This window comes from Melanaphis sacchari, unplaced genomic scaffold, assembly GCF_002803265.2.
Source record: "Melanaphis sacchari strain LSU unplaced genomic scaffold, SCAv2.0 Contig8_pilon_pilon, whole genome shotgun sequence".
NCBI classification, from domain to species: domain Eukaryota; kingdom Metazoa; phylum Arthropoda; class Insecta; order Hemiptera; family Aphididae; genus Melanaphis; species Melanaphis sacchari.
The window spans coordinates 2,984,513-2,998,904 of record NW_020271635.1 but is presented as its reverse complement, the minus strand read 5'-3'; the positions used below and the strand labels follow the sequence as shown (position 1 = coordinate 2,998,904).

The window sequence follows — 14,392 nt, the reverse complement described above, 5'->3', positions numbered from 1 at the left end:
TATTATAATTTTCAACACACATCGCTGCTGTATAATTTATCATTCACCGCTTTACAATGGTAAATACAGATAAACACGTGTTTTTGTGTTTTAAAATTTGAGCACGTTTATTTGAACATTGATTTTCCAGGTGTTCAAATCACTTGTGTATGTCTTGGCGTCTGTTCAATTGGCCGTATGTACGTTGCCCGATACGTTTGAAATGCCATCCAAGTAAGTAATTAAAACATATTTAAAAATTTTGAATTTATTTTATTTAAATGCTCTATAAATTATACTTATTAAATATTCATTGTTAAATAAATATATTTTTAATTTTCATTAATTACAATAATTGTAATATATAGATGTAGGTTAGGCTTCATTAAAACATTGATTATAAATTTAAATTACCTAGGTGATTGAAATAGAATAACAAATAACAATAATATCTTATTTTAAGGATTAGGAGGTATATATTAGTATTAATTTTTTTCGTATACAATGTAATAATGTTAAAATATAATTAGGTACTTAAATATTTTTATTTATTTTTTTTTTATTCAATTCTATATTTTATAATCAACATATAATTAAATTATTATGTATACTTTTCGAATTTATTAGAACTGTACACACATTAAATTTTAAATTAGTCATCAACAATTTTAGTTTAGAAGAAATAAATTGAATTTATAAATCTATATCATAAAGAAAACTTGAAAAAATGTATATGCTTTCATCATAGGCATAAACTAAGGTTGAAATCCTGAAGCATGAAGAGGCTACAGTTCTATAAAAATTTAAATAATAAAATAATATTTATAGTAAATGATCGTGATGATAAAGTGCTTAAATAAAAATCCATTATTTCATAAATTTCATAAAGTTATATAAAACACGAATCAAATGTATCCTCATGATTTAGCTCTTCTCACTGTGGAAAAGCATCTTTTATGATTCACAATACCTACAGGTCAAACTGCCAAAGTAAATGGAAGTATTTACAAATACAATACTTATATAATATAAATAAGAATATAAAAATTACACATGAAGGTGCCTGAACATATTTCAAAAAACTTTACTGCATCACTTTAGTATAAAAAGGGTACTTATCCTTCATTTTAATTTTATGAAATACTATAGTAATTTATAATCAAAATAAAGAACTGAAAGCTCAATATTGTATACGTGAGTGTCTACGTAAATAAAAATGAATTTACACGTTTTATAAGAATTATATTTTTTTACGCATACAATGTAAATACGATATAAATAATTATATTATCTTAACTGACCGTATCCACTTAATAATTATTACACTTAAGTTTTAAATTTTGATTAATCATTATTTATTATACGTTTTTATTACCTTAGTAATATTCACGGTTAAATTTAATTCGTTCAATTGTATAACTCTACGATTTGTGATGTTTGTGTTCTAACTATATAGTGGAGTACTACCAAATCCTGTAACATATTTTGAAGGCATACAAAACGAAAACAAAACAAATGCTGGACGCTCCCACGAGGCTAGATTTGGATACATACCGTCATCTTATGGTGGATCATCGAGTGGAATAGGCGTAAGTACAAAGAAATATATTACAACATAGGCTGTAGTATAAAAATGCATTCATCAAATTCAAAACCTCTAAAATTATTTTCCTATCAGAAAATTTAGAACAGACGCAATATTTCTTTTTAACTTTTAAATATATACATATATAAGTTATATTTGTATAGGTATCAATTAATTGTAGTGAATGGTATGACCAAAGTATAGTTTTTAGGTTAGATAATGAGAAATAAAGAATATATTGCATGTATGTTATACAAATGAATTATACACAAATATTTTATTTTGTTTAAGGGATATCAAGGTAATTCAGTCAGTAGCTATGGATCCCATAAAATTGATATAGGAGGTCTGATTGTTGGTGCTGTCGTTGGGCTTGGTATTCTAATTTTTATCCCGAAAATTCTTTACTTACTATTCGCAACAACTAATCTTTTTAGCGCTCAACCAGTGGGAAACGGTTATTCTGGATATGGAAGGAGTGAGTAAAAACAATCACATTTTTTATAATTACAAATATTAAATATGTATCTATAAGTTTTTATAACTTCCTTTTGCATCGTCGTTATTTTTTAAAAATGTCAGCTACTTTTTCAGTTAATTTTACATACAATTAATATTTTATTTATGATTAACTTTTCCTCTGCTTCCTTTATAATTAATTTAAATTCGCTTATTTTTACATTTTTAATTTTTTATATACATTGTTATATCTTACCCTTAATTGTTGTTATTAACTTATAACAATTAGTTATAAAATAAGAATAATATAATTTAATGCATTGTACTTCACTTTTACGATTTGTTGTTAAATAAATATGGTATAGAAGGTAAAAAATTCTTTTTTTCACTCAGGTGAAGATTTAATGTCTGGTTTGAATGATATAGTCACAAAACTTGAAGAATCTATGTCCAAATATAATATAAATACAACAGAATGTATGCAAAAAGCACTTTGCACTTATATACAATCCACTGAACAAGTTAAAGAAAAATCAGGAATCAACAATTTTGTAGACAATTCAATAAATACTCTAACAAAGTATGTAACGTTTAGTTTATTTTAAAATTCACAGTAAGAAACGCATTTTTTCAATAACTTATTCTAAAATCTGTCTTAGAAATTCCATAATGAATTTTATGATCGATGGTTCGAAATTCAAAGCAGCTCTTGAAGCAGGAAAGAATGGAGAGTGTAAGACGGCCTATAGAAAATGTCCATTCGACCAAAACAGTATTTATATGTTCTTAAGACAAATTTCAACTAAGAAGTAAATTGTTATTTATTTTTTTTCTTTGCATAAAATATTAGTAACTATAAAATTTAAATTAAATCCACATTTTTAAACTATTCTTAAAAATATATTATAGTGTATTACGAAATATTATTGATATTTTACTTTATTTATTATATTTACATACCTAATATCTAAAAATTGTTGACTACAATAAAATAATCACACAAACTGTGTACAAATAAATTATACATTATACGATTACTATAAATAAAATCCATCAAAAACCATCCTATTAATATTTTTTATCATGATTTATTTATATAATTTGTTTCGTATTTTATAGTTATAATTACTAATTTATATAGTTTATTTACTTTTAACTTATTTAATTTACTTTTTTATTATACATAATCAAATATTATTCTATAAACTATATATTGTTTAAAAATAGTTAAAAAATATTTTTAGTAAATAAATATGTATAACATGTATGATATATAAATTGTTACTAATTATTGTTTTTATAATTATACTCATATTCACGTTAGACTAATATAATTAGTTTATTTTTAACAAATACGACAAATAATAATGAATAATCATATATTGACACTGATTACTACAGATTAAATTAAAATAATATAATAATATAATAAATCTTCAGAGGAAAATAATTCAAATGATTTAAATATATTATTTAGTATAAAATTCATAAAGGTGAATATTATATTCCAAAAAACTTGTATAGTATCCTTTGTATTTCTGAGAAAAATCAATAAATTTAAATGCGGTTTTTTACATTAATAAATAAGAAAGTTCTAATTTAATTACATATTTCATTTTTATTTTTAAAAAATTCAAAAAAAATGTTGTGCATTTAAGTTTTTAAATTTTAGAGCGAGTTATTTTTGATCGTATTTTTAAAATAATAAAATTGAGTAAAAATTATCAAGTTAAAGCAAATTAAGTTCTTAATATTTCGTAAGAATAATAGTTATTTTAGCGAAACACGTATTACATGTTAATTAATATCGATTGGAACGTGGATTGATTTTTTTTTTGGGGGGGTAATTTGTAAATTGGAACTTTATTTAAGATTAAAATTATTAATACAGTTAAACCTCAATAAGTCAAAATTCAGGGGAAATGCAATTTTTTCGATATACAGAGATTTTCGAATTATCAAGGTTTTAGAAGAAAAAAAATTGGCTTTAAGAGTTTTTAAATTTATCATCGTACTTTATTTTTGTTACATACTTATAAAAAATAATTTAAGATATTACTTTGAGTTAGGTAATTGCATAATATATTTTTAATAGTATTTTCTAGAACATTTAAATTAGAATAAACTTTATTGCCCACATCACTAGAATGTTCGGTAAATGCCCGAAACACTATGAGAGTAACTTTTGTTCGTTTTACTAAAACATGAGGTATTGGCTCAAATAATTCTTAGTGCCGTTTTTTAAAATGTTCAAGCCAATCGTTACTAGCTTTGAATTTACTGGAATATTACGTTTCCATATACATATATCTATAGGTTTTTTTCTCATAATCCACATAATTTAACATAATATTAACATTAACGTTTCTCACTTCTATTATCTCTTTTTTATTTTTAAATTTGTTAAGTAAATATTTTAGAAATACTTTCTCATTCTATAAATAGCTACGTTTTAAACTTTCATTATTAAAAATACTTTTATTTTTAAAATTTAAAGACATCAAATTAAATAAAATTGGTTTTTTATAATCCAGAAAATGTTTACCAATATATTTTTACATACTATATTTAGGTATATAATATACTTTAAAATGATTTGGTTTATGATCAGTGATCACGTTTATTTTTTGTTTACGAAGAATTTTTCTTTTTTGATGTTATTTGGAAAATTTTATGTACAAAGATTTAATTGCAGGGAGTACCTTAAATTCTTTAAAATTAAATGCTGTGGCACTTTGTTCGACCTTTTGTTTAAACATAATTTTACAATTAATTTTTATAGTAAAGCGCATCGTATTTGTTAATAAAGTCTAATCTAATTTGCTTAATTTAAAGATTACAGATCTTAAACGCATTATTAGGTTATAAACATGTAAATTATATTTAATTATTACAAGTATACATAATTATTTAACTTTAGTAATTAAAACTATTTTTATAGCAGCTATTATATCTAGACTTATGGAAAAAGTGAATTATGATTTCATTAATTGGTATACTACTAAAGTGATTAAAGTTCTAAGCTAATTTTATGTAATTACCATTAAATCTCGAAATTTTGTTTTGAAATGTGACTAGCTTTAATATTTTGTTTTAGAACATTTTATAATTTTTTTTAAATAAATAATTCCTAACCTTATTATTTTTTTTTTTTTTTAAGAAGAAGCTGAATCCGCATGTGTTATCTCTGTATTGCAAATGTAGAATCGTACAATATTATAGGTAAGAATATAAACTAAGTATCTTAAAGACCTCACTAATTATTTTAGATATTTTCATTGATATGTAAAATATTAAAATTTTGAAATGCTCATCATTTGCTTTAATATCAATAAAAGTCTATAAAGCGCATTAAATAATATTCTTACCTTTAAATTTGATAGTAAATCAATTAATTACATTTTAATATTAAAGCTTACAACACTAAATTAATTTTGACAGTCCTACTGAACGTAAATTTGCAATGTAATACGATTATTGTTGACGGAGACAACACATACAGGTTCGGTGACCTCTAAATTACAGGTTTACGACATCATTATTACAACATTTTGATCTATTCTTTACAAATGCATTCATTTTTATTTGACCTAGAGATAAAAAATAGTAAGATTAGAAAAATAACAATATAAAAAAAAACATAATATATTTATATTCCTAATTAATTATAGATACACCTATTTCACTAACGTAAAATAACTATTCTGTTTTTATTTTACAAATATATTTATTTTTATGCTTATGATTAAACTACACAAATTCTCGAGCTTAATAAGTTAATTTCTTTATTCATAGTAAACAATAGCTGAATATATCCGTTAATCATACATTTATTTGCAGTCTACATATTCAAGCAAATGAAAAAATAATTAGGTAATATCATATAGGTATCATTATATTGCATATTTATAATAAGCCAATTTAATAATAGTTTGTTTTTTTTTTAAGATAAAAATAGAAAAAAAAGAGAGAGTGGTGTGTTCAACGCATATTAAACTAAATCCACTCTTTTTCCACCCACGCATGTTGTAAAAACTAAAAAGTAGAAAACTGCATAAGAAGTATTATGAGAAGTTAATGACTATTAAGGTTCCTTAATATACGACATTGCAGTCAAACACTAAAATTAAACTAAGTGCTGCGCTCTATTGCATTATACTGTCGTAAAATTACCGAACACCAAAATTATGTAGATCGAGAATTTTATACATTATTTTATTTTAATGCATGTATCAATGTATGGATGTTATTATTCTGAAAGGAATATGGGAATCATAGGAGTATGGAATATTAATAAAATAATTAAATTTATATCTTCTAGACATGATTTTGTTTTAAAAATATTTGAGCTAGATATTCATAGACATTTAATTTTTCAACTTTATAATTTTGTCATTAAAAAAAATGACTATTTTGATCAACAAACTTGATAATAAAATACAAGCTTCGCCTCATAGTTGTTTTCATAGTAATTTCTAAATCATGAAAATACAAAGGGACATTTTTTTACACGTTTTTTAAGTTAAAATGTTGACAAAATTGAATTTTTTTCTTTCGCATTTATGTATGTTATTATGAAGTTTAAAAATATATTATGGACTAATTTTAAACCTTTTTATCACTTTTTCTTGATTTTATTATTCTACAGTGCACCCATAAATTGTAGGTGAATTATATATATATACATATTTTGGAAATCTATATAAGTTTTTTTTCATGGTTGATTATGTTAGGTACTTGCAGGGCCGGCGAGAACATTTGTGGGCCCCGGGGCTGATCAATTCCGGGGGTCTTTACTTATAGTAATTTCATATTTGACTAAGAATACTAAGATATACATAACACATTAATACAGTAGTCTAACCGATTAGACGATTACACAGATCGAACTCGCATTGAATGCGCGTATGTTTTGTTATCTTTGTGCGTACTGTTTCGTACTGTGTTGCGTATGTGATAAATGATAATATAGTAGCTACATGTAGCTGTTTAATTTTGAGCGATCGGACGCGAATGTTTACGGCTTAACTTGTAATTCTAAATTATATAACATATAATTTGTATAAAAATAATTTTTCTACTCAAAAAATTAGTAAAATTGACCTCCCGGGTCTATAGGGCCTGTACGACTGTGCCTAAATATGCCCCAGAAAACGGGCCCGCCTGGAGGCTCGGGCCCCGGGGCTCTGGCCCCGCCTGCCCCACCCTCTCGCCGGCCCTGGGTACTTGTATTTAACAATAAAAGTTATATTTTTATTATTTATTTAAAATATGTTTTTTGATGATTCAAGTTTTATCTGAAAAAAAAAAAATTTAATATTTTGAATAATAAAAAACTTGAAAGTAAATTAATTTTAAATTACATATTTTTGCAGTGTTAGTGTGTATAATAATATTGAATTTATTCATTTACAACAAGTTACAATCGATATTTGGCGTATGGTGTAGGCAATTTTAGTACATCAGCTTGTAGGTAACTTTAAAACGGTATTTCGTGCTATATCAAGTTAAGTTTTCGCGTCGGTAAACGAATTTAACATTTTATTATGATAACAATAACCTAGGTACCTATTAACCAAATATAAATGTGGATAAAATTATAAAGGAAAAATTAAACGATTTTTTAGGTTGTTCAAATGAATTTCTTTTTTTAATACTACTGTCATGTTAATTTATCAACATTTTATTTTCGTAGTGGTTTTAATAATTTCATACAATTATATGCATTGTTTTAGATTTTTTTTTTGAAACATTTATAAGATTTTGCAGTCCAATGTTAGTAACAAATGAATGAATAAATTAATAAGGACCATACTAATTACAAATCAATAAAAACCGACTTATTCATCAAAATGCATTTTTATTTTCTGATAATTATAGCTATTTTTTTGCATTTAGTAAATACTATTTATTATATAATGTTAATATAAATATACATATTTAATAAACTCAAATATATACTCACAATTTATAATAACGTACCTACAAATTATTGTCTATTAATACTGTTTCTTATATAGGTAAATAATTAATACTTGTAATTATTTATATTTTTAATAATTTATAATAGTTATAAGAATTTAAAATTATAAAAAGTGAACAATTTTGACTTTTTAAACTATAATTTATACATAAGAATAGTTTTTCTTTAAAATTTATTACACATCATATTTGAATGTTTTAATTTGTTTTTAATTATAATTAATTTGGTGTCCTAAATATTGAATTTAGTAAAAAGTATTTTAGTTTATAGTTAATTGTATTAAAATATATTATCTAATTATATGTGTTATTTTTAATACGGGAACCTTAACAGTTAAAAATTACCTTTCATAAAAAAAATAAACTTGAATGTTTTCATTTTATAAGTATTGAACGTAAATGTGACAAAACGAACATTAAACTTAAACTTTTAATTGAGATTTCTGAACATTGATTCAACATAACCTTACCATTGGAACTAGCTAGATTCAATACAAAAGATGAATTAATATTCTTAATCGATTTTTAATATATTTGAAAGTTTATTTTTATTATTCATAAGTTTATAACTATGCACTTTTATTATTTTTATAAGCATTGCGAAGTTGTTAATCATTTACAAAAAAATTAATAAACAAAAAACATCTTCTTCTTTGTGCTGATATCGTTTTAGTAAAATCCACATATTATTTGATATGTAATATAAATGTTTTAAATATTAATTAAATTAAAAAAATTAATAATAATTATTTATAAGCGGCAGCACATATTAGATACTTTAAATAAATAGCAAACATTTTAGATACTATTAATCTGATTAATTCCCAATCATGCTTAATTAAATTTCCTAATACTTGCAAAAACAACATCCCTGAAGTATCTTACATTAAACTAACGGGCAATATTTCAAATCACTTTTTTCACTCAAAAGTTTTTGCGATCAAATTTAACAATGAAATATATTTTGAAACCGATTAAAACTTTGCTCTATTCACTTTTCAGTGTACCGATATATCTACTTTATTCATAATTTGTACTGGAAATCTACAAAATTAATAAAAAAAACTGATTAAGCTAAATACATTTAAACAATATATATACGCATATTTTTATATTTATTCAAAAAAATTAGACAAATTTCTTAAATATTTTCTAATTATTTTATTTACAAATTTAATATAAGAACACACGATAGCACTGTTTGACAGTGTAATAATATAGTATACGTATAATACAATATATATTATAATATCTAATATTCAAAAAAAAAATATATTATTAATTATCACAAAGCTTATTATTATAAGTAGTTGGGAAAACAACATCCACAACAGCAAACAAAGTCCAACAGTTTTTTAACCGAGTCACAAAACCCTTTGGGAGGATTGGGTATCATCACTGTAATGGTCTCTTCCGAAAAATGTACGTGTTTTTTTCCATCATTCTTTCGAATGGCAAACACTGAATCATCTTCGATGTCTACTACTTTTACGTCTTCGTTTTCTGCACTGTCTGTAACGATCATAACATAATTTAAAAATATTAAAAACATAATAATAATAATATTATTTATAATATTATAATGATTATTTTAAAACACATTTCCAGATGGATATTACCATAAAATTAAAGTTTTAAAAAACAAATTTTCAAGTACTTATTAGACATTTGAAAAACTTCTTGTTACATACTGAGTTAAGAAAATGTCAATAAATAGCTATCGAGTTCAATGTCAAATAAAGGTTTTTATAATCCAGTACATGTATATAATATAAAGAAAACTATTATACATATTAACATAACACTTAAATCCTCGTTAATATTATATGTCTTCAGCGACATACTGAATTACATATATTTTATGGATATATGTTTTTATTAGGTTTTAAAAACCAAACAATAAGTTTTAAATATTATATAAATTTAAGTTTAACTAAAACCATTTCGAATAAACTAAAGTTAAAATTTTAAATATGATTCATTTGTTTAATCAATGTATATACCTATTATACCTACGTATAAAACTGTTAGGTGCAAATTATATATTTCTTGAAAAAATAACATGTATACATCGCACGAATTATAAAGTTCGCACGACGGTTATTGGCACCATATGCAACTACTAATATGATTATTATTTTGATTTATTATTTAGAGTCCAATCAATCAGCATAGTTAACGGCTCTAATTTACTACCTGGCAATTTTTTAGATTAAGAGAGTGGTCTAAAAATTACATTTATAGTTCTTGAAATCAATAAATGTATGACAATAATATTTTTTTCTTTGAATAATCGATAAATTTTTTTCATCTCTGAATTTGAAAATGAAATTTCTATGGCAAAAGGAGGAAGACTGTGGTCTACAATTTTTCAAATTTTATGTAATAAGTGTTACGTTTAAAATGATAACTCTGCTCTATTATAAAGTCTATTATACGCATGTTTAGTACAGAATTTGGTACCTAGTTTTGAATTTTATGTTGAGTGGTTTTATATCCATTTAAATTAAGTTAATATTTCATTTGAAAAATTACAAACGCCGATACGAAAAAAATGAATAGTGTACAGTAATTAAGTAGGTTGTTACGGAATTAAGCATTTTATTACATACGCTTTGTGTTACACTTACTAAGATTTTACATTTTTAATTTAATTATTCGTTATACTCATGAGAATGCCTTGGACTGGGTCAACTAACAACCAGATAACTAACAAGATAAAGAAGCACTATAAAATATAAATGATATTTAAATACGAACCACCTATGCAACAAGTTTACAAATTTACAATATTGGACACAACGGTCTTCACAAATCCTACATATCTATAGGCTGTAGAATAATAGTTCAAAAAAATATTATATAAGCTTATTAAATGCGTTGTCAGTATATTATAGTCTGATATCACAATCCAGTTAATACATTATTGTTATCTAAATAGTTTTATACTTTTAAAAATATAAGTCAATACATATTACTGGAATAAACTATGTGTTTTATTTGTTGTTAAAAAAAAAAAACCATTATTTATCTATGTATATATAAAAAAAAAAACGATGGTACTTTAAATAAATTTAAGTTATCAAACACAGTGTGCAGAATATTGTAATTTAAATATCCAATACAGCACATTATAGAATATTTTATACGGGCATAAAAACCATAATAAATAAAATTAATGATTTCATATTAATAATTATATTTTAACATGATAATTATGTTAAAGATTAAGTTTTTTTAGTTATACATATTGAATATAATATATCATGTTCAACACCTTAGTTTATCTAATATAATATGTATTCATATCAAATTTGTATGAAGTCAAATCTAAATTAACTAATGCGGAACTTCGAGTTTCATAGCTATTTTTTTTTTTTTCGGTTTGTTTCTTGGAAGTTAACGCGTGACAAAATATATACAACAAAAACAGCGATGCCATATAATCATTTTTAGTGGACATGAAAATTATGCCAATGATTAACCTAGCACCATTATTATTGTTCCTATGTGTTGTATAATATCTGTGAATTTGCGATAAGGATGTTCCGACCATGGGACTGGCTAGTATATCCAAAACGATTCGACACGCGAAATATTCATATATATGTAGTAATTTATTTTCTATAATAAGACTCAAATACGCTAACCAATATGCGTGTGTGGTGTACAAAATATATAATTACATAAATAGAATATTAGTATTCATAACCTGCAGGATCACGAGCTTGGTTTTTCACATGACATTGCACATTTTAATTTAAAAATTAATTAGTAATTCCAGTAGACTTATAATTTCACAAAGGGGTTTATAAGACTTTTTCAGATCTTTTATTACAAAATCTCAAGACACATACAAAAATGGGTTTAATATGTTTATAAAATATAAAATATAAAATACACTAATTAACAACATAATATTATCATATTCAGTACCTCCTACGTATTATATTATTATACTTTAGAAACAAAATGAATATCATAGATATTAGATATACATTAGCATAACCAAACCTACAATTAAGATAGTGTTAAATTTGACAATGGCTAATCAGCTTGAAGATCCTCACTTCTCCACCAATCACTTCGAAGTACTATTAAAAAATAAGTTAGAAATTTACTTATTTGGTTCATGTTTTCCTATATTACAAACACATACATACGAATATATTAAAACTAATGCAATAATGTAATATTAGTATATTAAATAACAATAAAAACTAAAAACTAATACATTATACACCAATACATTATTTCAAAATGATTTCATTTTATTTTTTTATACTGTAAAGTTAACTGTTTTTAAGTCATTTGAAATATCTCATTTTATATTTAAAATAAATAAATGAGTGGACCGTTGTTGTCATTCTCTACTAATTATAACTTACAACATACTTGAAAAACAGCACTCATAAATTGCAGAACTTACAGGATTGTGATAGCAATTTCTCAAATATTATATTAACTGTAGTATACTACAGTATGATTGTATTGCTGTACAATCATACTATTAATCTTAAATAAAATATTTCAAAACTTAAGCAATAAAATAATGAATTTGAACATTCAAAAAACAAATATTGTATAGAATATACATATATATATATAAAAAAATTAAAAAATTTTGCCAGGCATTTCGTATATTATAGCTAGTTTTAATATTAGAGATGCTAAAGGCTCTTTAACACCTTTATAATATGAACCTATGATAATACTTTATATTAAAAATAAAAACGTTTTAATATTTATTCTTGTTCATATAAAATATAAATAAAAAACTGCTTGTTAAATAACTATTTATAATATGTGTTAAATAATTATTTGTTAAATATATTTATTAATTTTAAATCAAACATTATAGTATAAACATAAACATGGAATATTAAAATCTACTATTAAATTCTATAGTCTATACACTTAAGTTAACTCAACCCACTATTCGATCACCCTAATATTCTAGCAAAACATTTAACCAAATCAAAAAGACTTAAAAATAAATGGTTTCATGACTTTTTCCCCGTCTAAGTTAACCTCATAATCACGCCTAATGTTATAAATTAATGGTTTCTATTCTGCGCGGACAAACATTTGATTATTATAAATACTCGTATTTGTACAGTTTTGAACACACCAAACTAAAAATATCAACTTAAATTAAGCACGTTATACAAAAATTGCATACATTTTTAACTCCCCTCCCCTCGAAAAATAATTAAATAAAAGTACAGCCATTGGCGTTTTAAAATCTGTACAATAATGTATTTGTTTTAAAAACTACGATCACTACCAATTTTTATTTCTATAGAATTAGCCTTAACGTTATAAAAATATCCAATCCTAACGGTATTCTGGTCATTTTGCAGGTAATATATAAGTAAAATATAATTTTTACTATTACGTTATCAAATATTAATCGTAAGTATACTTCACAGCTCACGGTTGATCAGAATAAAGTATAACTTCAATGTAAAAAAAAAAATATACTTATCCTATCAGATACTGTAAGTGATTTAGACGATTTAGTATAAAAATGAAAGAAAGAAAAAATTGAGATTAAAAAATGTATTACCTGTACTTTTAGTTTTGGGTGGCGTACCCGGCGGCGTCATCACGTTTAACCCCCGGGGTCACTCATGTTCCCCTACAAGTATAGCTACGCCATTCTGCGGTGATGTCCGTCACGGTTAAACGTTTTTGCGTGAATGAACGAGAATCGCTTTTAGCATTAACAACATACACACACGCGCGCACACGGACGATACAAGCAGACGCGCGCGCGTTCGCCCAAATGTATTAAAAATATAACCGTTGTATTTGTAGGGTTTCCTAGGAAAGGCTAAATCGATAGTATGGAAAAAAAAACAGACAGTGGAAGACGAGGAGAAAAGGGCCGCTGCGAATGTAAATTTTCACCGAATTCAATGCGTTACATCGGCAAACTATGCGCATATACTCACACGTGCTTATAAATAATATACTACTTATACATATTATACACACAAACGTTCGCACACAGACATCTGACTCGACAATAGGCCTGATGATCATTAATTTCACCGACGACGACAAACATTAATATCGACGATGGATTGCACACGACGTCGGCCCCACCAAATATATTCCATTATAATTTACACAAAAAAAAAAAAAATAAAAAAAAATAAAACCATTGTCTGTAGCCGTAGTGGGTTTTGTGCAAACTAAACCTCCATTGCTGTTGTACGGAAGATAGGGACGGTACCAACGTTACATCGAAATAGAGGAGCAGAAGAAGTATCTATATAGATAGTAATGGGAGAGTGAAACGGGGAAAAAAATAAAAATAAGTACACCGAACGTATGTATTATTTTTTTTATCATATAGGTATTACGCGCGCGTACGACGTG

General features: G+C 24.7%; 1 protein-coding gene across 1 annotated transcript; it reads left to right on the top strand.

The window, feature by feature from the left end:
- Positions 1-2,895, top strand: LOC112602690. Its single transcript, XM_025350899.1, has 6 exons — positions 1-59; positions 131-213; positions 1,436-1,568; positions 1,856-2,042; positions 2,417-2,603; positions 2,683-2,895. Exons 1-6 carry the CDS (start codon positions 57-59, stop codon positions 2,834-2,836), a joined length of 747 nt encoding a protein of 248 aa, XP_025206684.1. The 5' UTR covers positions 1-56; the 3' UTR covers positions 2,837-2,895.
- Positions 2,896-14,392: the final 11,497 nt, after the last annotated feature.

Excerpts from the sequence above, each read along its gene's own strand:
- LOC112602690 (XM_025350899.1), top strand. Across the intron at positions 214-1,435 it reads ACGTTTGAAATGCCATCCAA|TGGAGTACTACCAAATCCTG; the intron begins GTAAGTAATTAA and ends CTAACTATATAG. Across the intron at positions 1,569-1,855 it reads GATCATCGAGTGGAATAGGC|GGATATCAAGGTAATTCAGT; the intron begins GTAAGTACAAAG and ends ATTTTGTTTAAG.